Genomic DNA, 19,113 nt, shown 5'->3' on the forward strand with positions numbered 1-19,113 from the left:
TCATCATTTTCTTAAATGAGTAGTAGAAGTAAAAAAAAAAGAAAAGAAAAGAAAAAACAGCTACGTAATGTCTTGTACAAAAAGAACTACAGTACATACGTCATGTGATCTAAAAATAAAGTATTGATTGTAAACTGTTACAGCTAAAACAAGCAAAATGCACCCAGCACACGCTTGACACACGCGGTCATCTTTGTCTGTCCGCATACTGATTTACAGTTCAATTCCATTAATTGTCTTAGTGTGTTTTATGAGGAAGTTTGGATGTGGGAATGCAATTCCCTACATTTACTCATTCTGGATGGTTGAATCATATTCTAGGTAGTGGGAAATATTCTTGCTAGATGCTACTGCTGCATCTTTTGTTTAGATCTGTTTCCTGAGGCCATTTTCAGCATGTTTTGATAGACCCGTTTCCATTACTTGAGTCATCTATGATCACTCCAGAGCCCAAAAAAGGTTGAAAACCAGACACTTCTGTTAAGAGGCAACAGTGAGCGGGTTTACATTGCAGCCAAAGGCACCAATAATAGGACTGCTTTACCAATAAGGCTTATTTATAATACTTGAAATGACCTCATGTAAAGACCTAATTCAAAGTGAATATTTCAGCTGACACGTTATTACTAGGGCTGTCAAAGTTAACGCGAGAATTACGCGTTACCGCAAATTTGTTTTTACGCCACTAATTTCTTAAACACATTAACGCAACTTGAGATTTTTAGGGTTGTGGGGGGGGGGGGGGGGGGGGGGGGCAGTTTTAAAGCTAGAGTGAAGATACTGGCTTCATATCGAATCCATCGGTACCAACCATGTCACACTAGCTTGACGGGAAGGAGGCTAAATAACGCTATAAAAATACGCTACATTTTTGGTGAGGAAAGACTGTTATGGACCTTTTCGAAAGGGGTCCCTTGACCTCTGACCTCCAGATATGTGAATATAAATGGGCTCTATGGGTACCCACGAGTCTCCCCTGTACCAATGCAATTAATCTTAATTAAATATTTGAATCAATTGACAGCCCTAGTAATTACTAAATACCTTTCTATCTTCTAAAAGGTTTTAGGTTGACTTTATGAGTAGCTGTGAGACGGTTAAGAGGAGGACCGGCTCCGGCTTAGATGCGAGGATAACGGCTGTCATACAAGAATACAATACAGCATAAATGTAAAACACCATGGATTAATATTACAAAAAAGAATACATTTTTTCCTATGGAGGTTTACATGAAAAGAAGTATGGATGCCATCATTACAATAGATGGTTACAGAAGCATGAGGCTGAAAATTAGGATCTGTGGAGAGTTTAGGAGATGACGCAGCCTGTGTCCTTTTGAGGCTTCAGATCCGGCTCCTTCACTGGTTTCACCTCCTCCTCCTTGGGTTTGGCCTGGAGTTAAAGCAACAGTCACAAAAAAATTCTCAAAAACAGACGGAAGCTAATTAATGTTTTTTCTTCAGAATAAAGACCTCATTAGGTGTTTGATACACCCATCTTCCAATTCGATACTATCACGAGACTCGGGTGCCGATTCGATATGTATTGCGATTTTTAAGTATTGCGATTCTACAAATATTACGATTCGATATTTATATATATAAATAAATATACATATATATATATATATATATATATATATATATATATACGATTTATTGCAATTTTTTAAAAACTTTTTTTTAACACTAGACCATGGGAAAAAGTTGAATCATACACTTCTAGGGACTTTTACTGTGGAAATATCTAAATTGAAACAGTAAAAATGTTTTTCAGCATGTATGTAGTCTGAGATGTCTTGAAGTCATATCAGTCATTGTCAGGCATTAATTATTGATTTTTTTCCACAACCCAAGAATCAAAGAATAAAGTAATTTCCCTCACAAATTAGTGGTATTTTCTTTTTAATTTATAAGGGACATGTAATGTTTAATACTTCTGGTGAATATAATCCATCAATCCTATTTACATAGATGTATTTTGTATATACAGTTCCCTTTGTTAACACCTTATTTTGAAAACCGGACAGAGTCCCACGTGTCTACTTCCTACCGCGATACGATAACGTTTCCTGTCCGTGACAGAGTTAGCTTGTAGCTTTAGCCGTGATGTCTAGCTCTGCTTGTCATGTCAATGTGTGAAACCCAAAGTGTTTCCATTCTTTACTGGATGTGTAGTGTTTACCATGCTGGATTTAACATGTGAGGGTGCAGGTCGTATCCACGTGGAGCCTCCGACGTTTTCTACTTTCTCGGTTCGGCTCGCTGTGACGTCAGGTTACTCTGTCTTACTCAGACTACAACAATAAAAGCGGTAACTTCCTTCTACCTCCGCATAAACTCAAATGAAGCAAATATATCGGTTATGGTATTAAAAAAAAAATCTATTTCAAAATCGTAAAAAAATAATGTGATACATAGGTGAATTGATTTTTTCCCCCACCCCCTACTGTCATCCAGCTTATGTTGTGATAACACTTTGACATGAGCCGCAGTACAGTACCTTGTCATTTTTGGCTCCCTTAGTCAGGTCAAAAGTCGCATAGACTTCAGGAGTGCACTGCTCGCTGAGAGGCGGGAGCTCGAAGGCGATCGGCTCGGCCAGGCCGTAACTCGCCTTCAACTCCAGCAGGGGTGCCTCAACTGGGACCTTGTGGAAGTATCTGAGGAAATAAGTCCAAAGTAGGGATGTTAATAATTAACCGTTTAACCGTTAATCGACATTAAGTATTTTAACCGATTAACACTATCGGTTAAAACAGTTAAAAGAAATGTTAATAATAATAATTCATTAAAAAGCTGAGAAAAACTCGTCACTTTAAGGAGAAAAGTGTGATTGTCTCCCAGAAGCTGTCATTAATTGACTTTTTATCCAGTTTTAAGGAGCATTTTTACGGCACACTTTTTAGATCTTTTTAATTATGTATCAGACGTGTGGATCTCAAGTTATCAGAGAAACAAACTGTGCAAACGTTTAGCGGCAGCTCGGCTCGCAGCCCCTCCGTCCTGTGTCCGCCGAACAGCAATTGGAGAAACGCTGATTTTAAACACTGCTTTATTCAGTGTTTTTACAAGTTTGAATCACCGTGTCCACTTGTTTTGGAGAGGGAAGAGACCACTGCGCAGTGACGCGTCTTGAGATAACTTCTGTTGTGATTTGACGCTATACAAAAATAAATTGAATTGAATTGAATAATTCTGCTCTCGGCAGAAACCTTCTGAACGATGAACACTGAAGGAATCCTAACTGACTGCAATGACAGCAACAACTCCCAATGAACCCACACTACTTCACAACGTCACCAAACTTCGTCTTTTTGCTCTGATTAAGAGACCCCTAGCGGCAGAAAATCACATATTGTGGCGTTCAAGAGTAGATTTAAGTTTTGATAATGTCTCTGCCACTGCCAGCAATATCACAGAGGCTTTAGTGTTGCACCTAGATCTATTTAGCAACCAAAACAACCGGGAGAGACACAAAATGTACTGTATATGCAACTATACTGAAAGCAAATATAAACGCAACGCTTCGAGAGGAAATTTGAGAGAAATAAGCCTCGTGTGGGCAGAAAAAAAGTCTCCGATCTTTGATTTAAACTTGTGAAAAAACAGGAGCAAAAACAAAAAGTGGTGCGTTTAATATTTTTTCCTGAAATGCTTCCACTCAAATATGACTGCCCTTTGTGTGAGATATAGATGTTTCCAAGAACAACAATATATGTACAGTATATCAGTCTGCATGCACGGATGTGTCAGCAGTGACTGACTCACATGAAGCCATTTTCTCTCTGGCACTTCTCCAGTGTGTTTTTAATGAGGCCGCCCAGTTTGAGGAAGAACAGCTGCTCCGACGGTTTGGCCGTGGTGCCCGGGCCTTTGGTCTGACGATACTCTTTACACAGCGCCTCGGCATGGGAGTAACCTAAACAGAGAGGTTCTTCGTGTCAATACAGAAGAAATCCAGGCAGCATAGCAAAGGAAGCGAGGAAAAGAAAAAAAATGTGACTCTTCATTTCATCTGCAGCAACACACAGGAAACAAACACACAGGAAACAAACACACAGGAAACACCTGGTTTTCCTTGCTCAAGTGAGCAAGTACTAACAGTAACATTACTGCATACTGTAAACTCTAACCTGCTGTATAAGTCTATATTTTGCATAATGGACTTAACCAAGAAAAATTTAACTAAACAATTCATGTTTTCATAATAACATACTGCACATAATGTAACAACACATGTCACATTAACCTTATCTGATTGACATGTGTAGGGATACACCGATACCGATACCAGTATCGGGTCCGGTACTGTGCTCATGAACTCGTACTCGCAAAATGGCTCCGATACAACGGCACCGATACCACTTTACGGTGGTGCGCCTGACCCCGCGGGGCCAGGATCCCACCTCAGCCGGCACGCAACGGCCCTCACTTTCATTGAGCCACGGGGTTTTGCTTGCACCCTCTGACTCGCGAGTGCGTTAGACTCCTTGGTCCGTTTTTCAAGACGGGTCGGGTGGGTTGCAGACATCGCCGCAGACCTCTGGCGCCTTTTTACGTGGGCCGAGCCCCGATCTGGCGGCACGACGCGTTTAGGGTGCACTGAGGACAGTCCGCCCCGGTCGACAGACGTACCGGGAGCAGGAGGCCCTCCACGGCGGGGAGAGAGGGCGCAGCGAGCCCTTTGTCCACGGTGCGGCGAGGTCCTGGCGGGTAGCGCTGTAAAGCTGCGGCCGCGAGCCACCTTGGCCCCGAGCCTTTCCAAGCCGACCTAGAGCCGGTCGCGGCGCACCGCCTCATATGCGGGACTCCCCAGCCTGCCGTGTGTCGCTCACACCCTCCAGATGGCTGTTAACGAGGGTCTTTTGGCACAGAGAAGTACTCATATCGGTACTCGGTATCGGCGAGTACCCAAATGTAAGTACTTGTGCTCGGTCTGAAAAAAAGGGGTGTCGGTGCATCGCTAGACATGTGCTTTCAGTGACAAATAAATGAGTGTATTTCACATAGAAACATGCACAAAAAGAAAAAAAAAAAACACATTAACCTGAAGCTGAATACATTAAACACATGTACAAATACATTAAATAGATAGTCCGGGTGTTCTGAAGTGGGGTTGTATGAGGTACTTATCCATAGTCAGTGTGTTACCTACAGTAGATGACGGTCGGCACGACCCCAGTTTGGAGAAACAGGCAGTTAGTTACCGCACGGAAAGCAAAGCTATGTACTGCTGTGCACGGGGCCGGCAGCAAAACATATTTAGACCCCGAAAAAAGTCTTAAAAAATCGACATCAGTTTTACCTTACCATCTGACCACTATACAGTCCATGATTCTGACGAGGAACTGAAGCCGTTATCTATACTCTCGCCAAATCAACCAGACTCCATTGAAAAAAAACAGTAATTTTAGTTTGTTTGTGCTATTGTGTCATTTTGATGAATCCAAAATAACCCAACATCACACAATAACACGAACAAACCAATAGATTGAAGCAGCGGTAGATCGGCAACTCCTGTGCTCTGCGGGGTAAAATTACTCTTTTTTTTCAAATGGAGTCTGGTGGCTTTGGCGAGAGCATACATGGATACAATGGCTTCAGTTACCCGCCACAAAAGGGCTGTCTCAAGGCAAGATAAAGCAGTTTTTAGGTGGGCCTTTCTTTTAGGTGTCAAAAATACATATTGCTGCTGCTCCCGTCTACAGCTGTACATTGCTTTGGTTCTGTGCACTAACTCCTGTCTGTTTCTCAAAACTTTGGTCGTGCCGACTGTCATCTACTGTGGGTAATACACTGACTATGGAGAAGTACCTCACAACAACCCCACTTCAAAACAGCCAAACTATCCCTTTAATACATGTGGTTAAAAAAAAAAAAAATATCAGGTTCAACAATAGATGAAACAAATGCTTAATCCAACACATAGATATATACGTACACTTTTCTGCCTCCTGGAGGGATCGTATAGCCTCGCCGCACTTGTCACTCGCCAGCAGTGTCTGTCCATGATAGCAGTACGCCTGCGAAAACAGAATATATGGGTACAACCAGGAGCCTGATTTGATCTTCTGTCTCTAATGTCATGTAAGGTTTTGTTGCATGAACAAAAAGTACTGTGAAAACATGCATTAGGATATGCGTGAACTTACGTAAGCCATGTAAAAGTGCTGCTTCAGCTGAAGGTACTTCCTCCATTTGCTACTGCACTCCGGCTCCAAGGTGTTCAATGTGTGGTCTGTGGACAGAAATACTGGCCTTTACTAGCCTGTTATAGATCTCTCTCACTCACTCACTCACTCACTCACTCACTCACTCACTCACTCACTCACTCACTCACTCACTCACTCACTCACTCACTCACTCACTCACTCACTCACTCACTCACTCACTCACTCACTCACTCACTCACTCACTCACTCACTCACTCACTCACTCACTCACTCACCGCTATATTATTATTACCAGAGATGTCACATGGGGTGTTTGATTGGTGCAGCAGGCATAGGGCCTCACGCCTCTGAAGGGCCTTTCAAAAAATATAAAAATAATTCAAACTAGGGCTGTCAAAGTTAACGCAATAATAACGAGTTAACGCAAATTCATTTTAGTGCCACTAATATCTTTAACACATTAATGCAACTTGCAAGTGATTTTTAGGTCGCAGCGGGCTCAGTTTGAAGATACTGGCATCATATGAAACTATGAAAGCTGAGGAATACATCGGTACCAACCGTGTCATACTAGCTAGTCGCAAAGGAGGCTAAATAACGCTCCAAACTTAAAAAGGGGTCCCTTGACCTCTGACCTCCAGATATGTGAATGGGTTCTATGGGTACCCACGAGTCTCCCCTTTACAGACATGCCCACTTTATGATAATCACATGCAGTTTGGGGCAAGTCATAGTCAAGTCAGCACACTGACACACTGACAGCTGTTGTTGCTGTTGGGCTGCAGTTTGCCATGTTATGATTTGAGCATATTGTTTTATGCTAAATGCAGTACCTGTGAGGGTTTCTGGACAATATCTGTCATTGTTTTGTGTTGTTAATTGATGTCCAGTAATAAATCTATACATACATTTGTATAAATAAAGCATATTTGCCCACTCCCACGTTGATAAGAGTATTAAATACTTGACAAATCTCCCTTTAAGGCACATTTTGAACAGATAAAAAATTATTAACTATGGAAAATCATGCGATTAAATATTATATATCGATTGACAGCCCTACAAAGTACTTCCAACCAAATCTCCTGTCTGTGAGTTTTTCATTTGACTAAACTGTGCGAAATAAAAGATATTGATCTGCAAAGGCACTGCAACACACAAGACCTGTTCCAAGAGCTGGGGATGCTCAGAGATATATATCTAAAAGGAAGCAACTACAGCACTTCAAACAACATTACACTGCTGCCATACTAAAAAGCAAGGGCGTAGATTTCGTTTCAACATCGTGGGTGGGGGGACATATTAAGCGGGGGGTTCTGGGCGTCCAACACTTCATTTCCTGCATTGTGGTGAATTTTTAAATGAAAATGTAATGAGCACTGTAATACTTTAACACTTTCAAAAGAAATTTTCAAAAAAATTCCAAAATACTGACCAGCTTTTTGATAGAAGTTTGCCGTCTCAAATGCCAGCGCTGCAATGAGCGTGGCGTTGTGCTTCAGTTCGATCGCTCTGGCAATTGTCACTATGGAAAAAGAGAAATAGATGGTAAAAATATGGATACGGTATAAAATTTAGGCGGTTAGGAATCATTAACAATTCATTAACTCATTACTGTGAGTGTCTGCTGTCATTGGTCTGGAAAGACCCCTCTTTAATTTTCTAAAAGCCTCTGTAACCCTTAGCTATTGTCAGATGTCGATATAAATTTAAATTCAACGTAAAACAATCCACTGGTTATAGGTTATAGTTCCTATAACACAACACCCAACTTAAGAATTATGTTGCTACGTCACACTGCACTGTTATGGTTCTATTCAGATTGTATTATTTCAGGCTATGATGCAATGTATAATATAAACTTCATTGCTCCTTAAGGGGACATTCTGTCTTGGATTTAGATCTGCTAGTGTAGAGAGTATTACGCCTGGAACACACTGGGAACGTCAGGAGCGCGTGGCGGCTGCATGGCGTGGCGGCTGCATGAATCACGCGTCGGGAGTTCACACCAGCTGCGTTTCAGCTGCATGTCTGCTGGAGCTGTCAGCCCTTTCTTTCTACATAGAGTTTGCCTTTTAATGGCCATTTCATTTCATTATAAATATCATTTTTATTTATTTTAGACCGAGAAAGGTTAAGAAACGTGTGGTAATTTGTAAATAATAGTAATTATCCACAATTAAAACTCCGTACTATATCCATTCATTGAGCTCCCCAAGTCACTGCATGTTCTAGAACACTGTCCGGCACATATTCCAGAATAAAAGCCTCATGTTAACAAATGAAGGAATTCTGTCCACAGAAAAAACACTTTAGGGCTTTTATTTAGAAATGAAAGCTGGAAGTGTTAATTTAAAAATAAGTCTTTACTTTTGTTTCTTCTCCGTAACATATTCTACATGTAGACATCGAAACTGTAGTAATCTTGCTGGTATGATGTTAATATACAGTCAATAGATCACTTTCACTGTCTGTTGTTGCTGTGAACCGCGCGTGACACGCATCAAAAATAGGCGAGATCTCGAATCTCTATAGGAGACGCAGCTGAGACGTGCGTGTGACGTGCGTGTGACGTGCGTCTCTCGTGGGCAGTGTGGCTGCTCTTACCTGTTAACACGGATGCCGGAATAAAAACAACAGGTAACGCAACCGCCACGCACTCCTGACGTTCCTGGTGTGTTCCGGGCTTTAGAGTACACAGATATCACCACTACAGTAAGCTCAGTTTTACTGCTCCCTCTTATGATGGTTACATACTAGGAAGTAAAGAAAAATGCCCCGCTGCAGCCGAGCAATGTGCAGCTAAGACAGTTGGCCTACAGTATAAATTGAGAAGATGAATTTTGAGCAGAATTTCAGATTAAAACTTCAACAGAAAGCCACGACTGCGAATCACAAAAATAGTAAAAAAAAAAAAAAGAAACTAGGTGTATTAATCTAATAGAAATGTGTCTGACCGGGCCTGGTGCATGCTAGTTATGGCTGAAAAGTACAAGTCTATATAGCTATATAGTTCAGAGTTCAAGCCTGGAGCGCCTTTACCTTCTTGTGCCTCCGCTTGGCACTGGATGATATATGCATCGATCGCTCTGGGCTCCAGGTCTCGGCCCTTCTCGGCTGGGGTGATGAGACGTGGGATGTGGACCTCCTGTAGCAAACAGAGTATTCGTTGTGTGAAAATCAGTTTTTAACTTATTATTTATTATTAACCGATGCACTTCTTGACTGTATTAATCTGACTGCTGCAGTGGAAGTAAAGGAACAAGAAGTGCTGCTGTTTCAGGTAGAGTTGTTCCGATACCAGTATCGGAAATGCGTCCGATACTGCCCAAAATTTGGTATATCTGGTATCGGCGAGGCTATTTAACGATCAGATACCATAACTTATCAACCCAGAAAAAAAATCGACTTGTTTAACCAGAAATCACTTCTTCTTCGCTTCTCCAAAAACAGTAGCCTTCACTGTGCTGTCGCCCCTGGATGTATCATGGCTGCCACCGGCAACTACTGTTTTAGAGCAGCGAAGAAGAACTGATCGCAGGTAGTTTGTCACGTGACGATAGCAAACAACAACAGTGCGGTGCTGGTGGAGAGTGTAACGGTAGTCAAGAGTGAGGAAAATATCAGCCATTTGGCAACATTTCACAGTGGAAAGTCCAACAAGTAAAACTGAATGTTCATGTTTTACATTAAAGGGTTTAACCTCTTTAACCTTTAGCCAGATCAGACAACGAAGATAGTAGTCATATCACTTCCAAACATGGTCAGCAGCAAACAGCTGTGAAATAATAGTAATAACTATATATATATTTTTCATCACGCTGGCATTGGTTCAGTACTAGTATATCAGTCGATACCACAAGTTCAGGTATCGGAATCGGGAAGGAAAAAATGGTATCGAACATCTCTAGTTTCTGAGTCTTTGGAGAAAACCCTCATGTTATCCACCTTATTCTCGGGGGTGTTACTGTAGAAACGATTATGGGCGTAACGTCCGGTGAGGTAGCGGAAGTAGCAGTAAGCTAGTTAGTCCCATAGGCTAACCCAGGGGTCAGCAACCTTTACTATCATAAGAGCCATTTTAGGCAAAAATAATTTTAAAAAAAATCTGTCTGGAGCCGCAAAACATTTGAGCATTGTGATGAAGGTAACACAGTTTATAGTCTAAGTATATAGTATATAAGTCTAATGCAGTAAGGGCCAAAGAGACAATGTACTACGGAGTATTAGGGCCACATTGAGGGAAAAAACATCTGAGATTTCCAGAATAAAGTCAGAATATTACAAGAATAAAGTCATAACTTTACGAGAAAAAAGTCGTAATATTATGAGAATAAAGTCAGAACTTTACGAGAAAAAGAAAATAACACGTAAAATTGCTACTTTATATTATGACTTTATTCTCATACTACTACAACTTTTTTTTCGTAAACTTCTGGCTTTACTCTCCTAATATTACGACTTTATTCTCTAAACTCAGATTTATTTATTTTTTCCTCAATGTGGCCCTAATACTCCGTTGTACCGTCGTACCATAGACCTACAACAATGATAAATAAAAATGAAAATGTAAAAACAAAGAACAGTTATTCATTTCCACTAATTTTTTAAAAAATCCACATGGAGCCACTCGAGAGGGGCTAAAGAGCCTCATGTGGCTCCCGAGCCGCAGGTTGCAGACCCCTGGGCCCTCCTGCTTTATTTTTAACAGATATTTAACTAATGTTAAATTTGCATTTTCTAAAAATGTCATTGTGGAGCTGTGGTACGGTGTTCTGTACACTTTACGCCCTTCAGCGCCACGCCAGGCAGCAACTCCTCTATTGTTAAGAGCCAGACAAGCTTGTTTGTGTGCTCATTCTCATGAGAGAACATCCATTAAACTGTCTACACTTTGACTGATGTCTTTTGGACCAAGAGTTTTTGAGAAAAGTGGGGCAAAGTGACGCCTCCGCCTGTGTAGGAAGATCATTAAGCTTAACGGTGTTCCGTACGGAGCGCGGAACATGATTTCAACGGCGATTAATGAAAATTTTAAAATGTCAAAATATTCAATTGATGTAATAATTGTTACCATGGAAAATGCCGATTCAGGTTCAGTGACCCGACGCGCCAGAAGTTACATCAATAATTCTCCACAAGGCATCATGGGGGCTAGCTTTTTACATTTTAGACTAGGGTTTTTTTTCAAAGTCTGACACTGGGAAGTGGCTTTAGGAGGACTTGACTTGTCTGTAGATGTTCCTCACCTTGAGGGTTTTGAATATACCAGCAGCAACTTTCAGGCTCCGGTGAACATCTTTCGCTTCGGCCTCTGTTACGCTATAGAACAGGAAAACATGACGGCAACAAAATGTTTAGTATACTAACAAAGCAGTGTACACGATTTGAAAAATCTAGGATTAATCAATATACGATGGATTTAACATGAATGAATACACCATACGGACAAAAAAAAAAAAGACATACTTTTCTTTGCCCGCTAGTCTCGAGGCAAACTTGGTGTACCAGAGGGCTACGTTGAAGGCCATGGAGACCAGTTCAAAGACTGCATCCTGCTGGGCACTGGGAGGAGAGCATGGAGAGACGGTGGGTTATACAGGCTGGTACAACTGTAGCTGCTGGTTTTGCAGGGTAACAACTATGATCAGTAAGTAGGGCTGCAGGTGAGTAGGCCCTCGCCGGGTGAATTTCCATGAGCATTACATGAGCCCTCGCCCAGACCTAGTTGCTTCCCGGGAGAGTAGATTTAATGCTGGCTGCACCCTCTCTCTTTTCAGATCTTAAAGGTCCCATATCGTGCTAATTTTCAGGTTCATACTTATATTTTGGGTTTCTACTAGAACATGTTTACATGCTGTAATGTTCAAAAAACACTTTATTTTTCTCATACTGTCGGCCTGAATATACCTGTATTCACGCTCTGTCTGAAACGCTCTGTTTTAGCGCATTTCAACGGAGTGGCAACGGAATTGTGTTGCTAGGAAACAGCTTCCATGTTTATTTCCTGTCAGCTGATGTCATTCACATACACTGCAACAGGAAATAAACTGGGACCCATTAAGTATGTTTACGTTTAAAAACTGTGAAATGGTCTACACATATTGTAGATTTGTGACATCACAAATGGACAGAAATCCTAACGGCTTGTTTAAAACACACAGTTTCTGAATACGGGCTGTGTGTATTTCTCCGTGGATTGAGTGTTTTGATACTTTCACAGTATTTATATATCACTTTAACCTGCTTTATGATATAAATGATGTGAAAATCTCACTTTTTATAATATGGGACCTTTAAACTCTTTAGAGCACAAAGTTCTTCATAGATCTTGCTCTCAAAGTGCACCAGATTGATGCATTTAACTTTACAATGTAGCCTACAAAATTTAGGTTGGATATATCCTGTATTTTTTCATATCGCAATATCTATCGCAGAGAAAGGAATATTGCAATGTCAGCCTTAATTAGCAGGAATGTAGCACAACATGGAAGTGAAAGCAGTGCTCTGTTTATTTAAATGTGAAAGTGCAATAAAAAAATATTTTGTCGCAAAAAAAACAATGAATAATCAAGATGAATAATCAGGATCTTTTAATACTGATCAAAATAATTGTGATTATCATTTTGGCCATAATAGTGCAGCCCTATCAGAAAGTTTGTTTATGTCTTTATAAGCTTTTGAGCTGAAAATGTAATGAGCTAAACTAGAGCTGGGTTATGTGTAGTCTTCATTACTGCGAGGACTTTCACACAGGATGAGATGGTAGATAGAACGGATGTTAGATGTGTATCTGTGTTGTTCACTAGATGGCCACTTAAGTCATGAGTAAGAAGTTGAATGTCTTTTTTTTTCAAGTTTTTGTAATCACTTCTGCCCACAATTCCTCATTTAGGAATTGTTAATATGTGCAGCACATCTTTCAAATAGGTGGTTAATGGCCTCCTGGAAACACTTTAAACTGTTTACTTCGCCCCTCCTTATTAAAACTGCAACCCATACACTTAACAGTACCACGCAACCTTTAACACTACATAAAATACTTTCAATGAGACTGGAAGCATTCCGTCTGTTTTTACCTTGGTGAGTTTCCTTGTAAGGTGTCAGTCCACTTGAAGTTCTGGATGAACCTCATCTTGTTCTCCTGTGTAGTTCCATCCAAGGATGAGATGAAGCCTATTGTATCATGAACCAATATTTAAAAAAAAAAGAAAGAAAAAAAAAAAGAGAGAAGCTGTTGGTTAGGTGCAAAATAAAAGTTTAAAAAAACAAAAAAACAAATGCAATGTTAGAAGGCAAACACAGACACACAATTTACAATAATTAACAATACAATATACTGTAAGGATGCAATTAGTTTTTCAAGCACAGTGTTTTTAGGCAATGGCATGCCAAGATGTTGCTCATTAACTCTGCAAATGTGAAGTATTTTGCATACTTAACTGGCTTTACACTATTTAACATCTAGTTTTCCCCTTAAATTTCCCCTTAAGTATCTGACCTCTTCCACTTTTTGAGGAAGCAGGAGGTTGTAGTAGGCTTAGTGTTAGAGCTAAAGTGGTATCATATAAAACTAGAGAACCTTTCCATTGGTACCATGTCATGCTAGCATGTCGGAAAGAGTGCAAAATAACGATACGAAGTTATGCTACATTTTTGACGAGGAAAAACTGGCATGGCCATTTTCAAAGGGGTCCCTTGACCTCTGACCTCCAGATATGTGAATGTAAATGGGTTCTATGGGTACCCACGAGTCTCCCCTTTACAGACATGCCCACTTTATGATAATCACATGCAGTTTGGGTAAAAAAAACATGCAGAGACTCTTGTGGATTCAATGAGCCCGATTGTATTAATGTGTGATGATGTTAGTCCCCATAGTAGCCATTTCATTGTAGTGAGACCATTTTATTTTTAAGCTTGACCTCACTGTATAAAATGAAGTGTGGTGACCTCTAGGATAATCACAACTTCATGAAACTTTACAGCCACAAACTAGAGACCTAGAGCATTCAGAGGATGGATGGATCAAACTAGAGACCTAGAGCATTCAGAGGATGGATGGATCAGACTAGAGACCTAGAGCATTCAGAGGATGGATGCATCAGACTAGAGACCTAGAGCATTCAGAGGATGGATGCATCAGACTAGAGACCTAGAGCATTCAGAGGATGGATGGCTTTCCCAGCTAGATTGACAAAAAGGAGGTTTCTGAGCAGTTACACAACAGAAGCGCTCGCCATCCAGTCATTGAAAAATACAATTCTTGCAGAAATCTCCAAATGTCAAACGTTCTTGATACCTATGGAGTTACTCAAGGTCTTGGTGTCTTAATGTGGTACTTTGGAGAGATTATTGATCATTTTTATCAATTCTCGAGTGGTAAAAAAATGGTTGAATTTAGCACCAAATCTGTGTCACAAATGGTATCAACCCAAAAATTGCTGCAACAACTTATGAGACATAATAGAGCATGGGGATGACCATCATATACTTCTATCATCATGTTCCAAGTCGGTATACACAATCTATTTGAATTAATTAACGTCATTTCTGATTTATGACAAGAACAACTTGATACACAGTGCTGAGCTGCATCTCAAATTAATCTCCAGGTTCCAGCTCTCAGATGATGTACACCACTTCTATGTGACATCTACTGCTGACCTACTAACTCCGCCTAAAGAACCCCTGTACCCCCCTAAAAAAGACAAAATGGATCTATGAAAAATAGGGGTGGAATGGAAAAGGTTAAAAGTTGGAAAAATTCTTCTCCCACTCCATCTGACAGCACCATGGGCAGCATATTCTCTATCCGCTTGCTCCAAGTCTTTATTGAAGCAATGGGATGTTAACACTGACACGCTGCACCATTCAAATCAAATGGACATAATACAGATGTATTGCACATCATTTTATACACATTTCTTTCAAATTCAGCCTATCCCACTCCCATTTGGTATCTTGGTGTGGCAGGTGACAGACCGGGAAAGGGGAAGGGCAACCATGAGGGAGGGTTGCCGATATAGGGCTACCTGCAAGAGGAACTTTGATTGTGGCATTGATTCAGGCCGGTGGAGTGAGGCAGGTGCACACCTCATTCCATGTGGCAGGCAGAGAAATGAGAGAGCAGGAACAACTGGTAGGCCTAAGACGGGTGTCTGTGTGTATTGTTTTATGCTGTCGGGTTTGAATGTGTGTGACATTTCTTGTGTTCATGTATTTCAGACCTATTTCCCTGCTGCGTTGAAGGCGGCTGGTAGTCGGTAGGAAAGTAAATAAACGTACCAGGTATTTTAAAATTTAGTTATGTAGTGTTTTAATATTTAGTTCGCATGTATTTCAATGTTTGATAATAAAGTGTTTTAAGATTGTTAATATTTGTTTCTCTGCAGAGCATCAGTCGGCCATTAGCTGCTCTTGCCGTGGGACTGTTTTTTGTTTGCGTTTGTTTTGCTTTAGGGTTTATTTGCTGTCTAGTCCGCCCTGGCAAGTGAGCTGGTAGCGGGGAAAAAAATATGGGTATTGCCCTTGGGGGCGGACTAGTTTCTTTTTTATATTTTTGTTGTTTGTTTTGTTTGGTTTTGTTCGTCAATCTGCCTGCTTCCCCAGTGTATAACCTCACTCAGGTCGAATCCCAGTCAGACAGCCAGGGCAGGCTTAAGGCGTGGTGTGGTTTCAAATCGTTTGCAGTGAAATCAATCACGTGTGACTTATAGATGTGTGAAATTCACGTTTAAACAGTGAGTAGGTTACAGTGGGGGATATAATTGTAAAGTTAAATTTCTGTAATTAAAACTTCTACTCTTTTAAGTTACTCCCTGATTGTCATTCCTTAGCCAGCACTTGTGGAGGGTGTTACATTGGGAAACGCTGGGATCTTGACCAGAGTTAAAATAAAGCTCTGTTGGTTTGAACAAGGTTTGTTTTGTATTGGTTGTATTGACGGACAAGACAGAGAAGAAGAATAGATGAGATCGCACGATATAGTGGGAGTGTAAACACACCTTGGAGGAGGGAGAAGTACGCATCCGTGGCATTTTTCATGATCTCGGGGTTGCAGGTGACATCAGTGAACATCTCCAGCAGTCTCGCCCTGTTTGTCCTCAGGTCACTGGATGTGTCAAACAAATAGCAATCAATCGATGCTCTAAAAAAAATAGCATTACAGTATTCAGAGTGATTATATCCAACAACAGGGCATGGCCATCTCGTAAGAAAAAGAGGTGATTACAGGAACAGGAACAGGAACATGTCATAGGACATTACATCATCATTAGAGAGGGTAAGGAGACAAAAACGATGTACTACGGTATTTGATCATGGTCACAGTCACAGTCCAATTTGACAACACTGTTCTCGATAATGGAGATAAGACATACTTGCATATCTTATTGGCAGCGGGGCTCCCTGCCACTCCATAGAAATTAAAGGACACGGGTGCTGTTGCCTTCAGTGGGTTCCTGTGAAACCAGTGAGCCATCCTGTGGATAAGATCAGATATTCCTTTATTAGTCCCGCAGTGGGGAGATGTGCAGTGTACAGCAGCAAAGGAGATATAGAGCAAAACAGAAGATGCATCAGCTAACACAGTAAAAAAAAGAGCTAAACAAAGTGTAACAAAATATGAACCATTTAAATAGAAGGAAGTCAAAAAATAGGAGCAGTATATACAGTATTGACAATAAACAGACTATTAACACAATTGCACAAGTGGAAAATTATATTGCACAGTGAGAATGAAATAAGTGAATGAATGAATGAATGAATGAAGGAAATTCCACCTGGAAATATCAGGTTATTGATGAGGGCACACCTTAAACACAGGATGACATGCAGTCAATGAATGAGTGGTATTTCTGGTATTAACACACTGTGTGTATAGTGGAAAGGGTGGCCTGCAGAATGTTTAATTAGAGATGATTATTAGGTAGGCATCGTTAGCTAGCTTATGTGTCATCTCGGCTAACGTCATGTTACCGACACGGTGGCTACAGCTCTGCTAGCTAGCGGCCGTGTTAGTTAGCTCTCTCCAGAGGCACTAGTTGTTACCTCACTGAAATGAACACAGAGCCTCTAACGTTACTTTGGGCTGCCAAGACTGGTGTTTATTAACGAGTATGTGTCTGTCTGTTGTAAACAAGAAGTCGGTTACGTAAGCTACGGAGAGCAGTAGCTAGCTAGCGGCTAACAGCGGCTAACATCTGGAGGTGTAAACATGATGAGCTCGCTGGTCGAGTGGATGTGATAACTGACCTATTATATACAGCTGGGTGAATATACTGGTAGTTTAAATGTATAGTATATGTTTGACTGTTTACCTGTGGTCCCGGTGCTGTTAGACTAGAGGTTTGATAGTCCTGTGGTGGGAAAAGCGGTGGAAAGTCTCACTTCCACTGACAACAACTTACTTCCGGAAATAAACACGGAGTAGAGACGGACCAATGAGAGCGCACGGTTCAGTCATGTGACGCGTGTCCGGAAAATACCTGAGATCTTCGATCAGCTTCTCTGTTGTTCAGCGACTCAAAAGAGCGTAAACAAGCGATGAGATCACTGCTGTTAACAGCTGCATGGTCACTCACTGGTAATTAGCGTTTTTGTCGAACTAGTTAACTGGTAATTTCCTCGAATTGTCTTTTGTTGCGTTTCTATGCAGGTGTTGCCTTTTAGAATAATTCCCATAACCAAAATGATAAAATAATGGATGAATGAAAAAGATCGACCAGAGATCAAAAATTGTATGGTTGTCTGTAGAGAGATGTTATGTTTTTGTATTTTCAGTAAACCTCCTGTGTAATGACTGAATACCTCCAGGTTCTTACTGGAATTAACTGGACGTGTACCCATTGAACACTGTCTCAATTAGATTCAAATTGAGTTTTTTTTTTAAATATTATATTATACTGTATAGGCTAGGGCTGTCAATGTTAACGCAACAATAACGCATTAACGCAACTTGCCACATCATACTAGCTTGTCGCAAAGGAGGCTAAATAACGCTAAAAACTTGGGCCAAATTTTGGCAAGGCAAAACTGGCATGGCCATTTTAAAAGGGGTCCAAAAATTACTTTAACATATTAACCTCTTAAAAATCCGTCGGGCCCGGCCACTATTCGATCTTTCGGAGGTTGTATGATGATGGCATCATATGAAACTAGATTATCGTAATTTTACGACTTTTTTCTCGTTAAGTTATGACTTTATTCTCGTAATATTACGATTTTATTCTCGTAATATTACGACTTTTTTTCTGGCAATATTACGACTTTATTCTCGAAATCTCAGATTTTAGTTTTTTCCTCAATGTGGCCCTAATACTCCGTCGTAATACATGTTCCTGTTTTGGCCTACAGATACTATTTCCTGAAAGTAGAGATGCTCTCTCTCTCTCTCTCTCTCTGCACTGCGATTCAGGCCACATGATTTAAATGTGGCATTATTTGAGGCAGTGTGACCGTTTATATCACTGGGTCACACACCGAGTCTGTTATGTTATGTTATCTGGAGGAAGTGGTCCAGCAGCCTCAGCAATAACAGAGGCGTCCCTTTATTAACCCTGAGTCGAGCATGACAGCCTGTGGGGGGATTATAAATAGAAACTGTCACATATAATAACAGCCCACCACAAAAAAGAAAAAAAAAATTAACATGTATGAAATGCTATAATTCAAGCTTCCCATTCACAGCCATTTGTCATATATGTGATTGAGGAAATAAAATCAAATATTACTAATATATATATATATATATATATATAGATAACGCGATAACGCGTATGATATATGATATCATATGAAACTAGAAAACCTAAGGAATCCATTGGTACCAACCATGTCATACTAGATTGTCGAGGAAAAACTGTCATGTCCATTTTCAAAGGGGTCCCTTTGACCTCTGACCTCCAGATATGTGAATGTAAATGGGTTCTATGGGT

The 19,113-nt window shown here is 40.6% G+C and overlaps 1 protein-coding gene across 1 annotated transcript; it reads right to left on the reverse strand.

Moving 5' to 3' along the window:
• Positions 1-536: 536 nt before the first annotated feature.
• On the reverse strand, positions 537-17,650 carry brox (BRO1 domain and CAAX motif containing). Its single transcript, XM_037751503.1, has 13 exons — positions 17,497-17,650; positions 16,558-16,659; positions 16,183-16,289; positions 13,255-13,351; positions 11,645-11,740; positions 11,425-11,497; positions 9,218-9,323; positions 7,611-7,700; positions 6,155-6,240; positions 5,944-6,025; positions 3,771-3,921; positions 2,503-2,662; positions 537-1,392 (listed from the first exon to the last, which is right to left on the reverse strand). Exons 2-13 carry the CDS (start codon positions 16,656-16,658, stop codon positions 1,309-1,311), a joined length of 1,233 nt encoding a protein of 410 aa, XP_037607431.1. The 5' UTR covers position 16,659; positions 17,497-17,650; the 3' UTR covers positions 537-1,308.
• Between the last annotated feature and the right edge of the window lie 1,463 nt (positions 17,651-19,113).

This window comes from Sebastes umbrosus, chromosome 18, assembly GCF_015220745.1.
Source record: "Sebastes umbrosus isolate fSebUmb1 chromosome 18, fSebUmb1.pri, whole genome shotgun sequence".
Classification (NCBI taxonomy): domain Eukaryota; kingdom Metazoa; phylum Chordata; class Actinopteri; order Perciformes; family Sebastidae; genus Sebastes; species Sebastes umbrosus.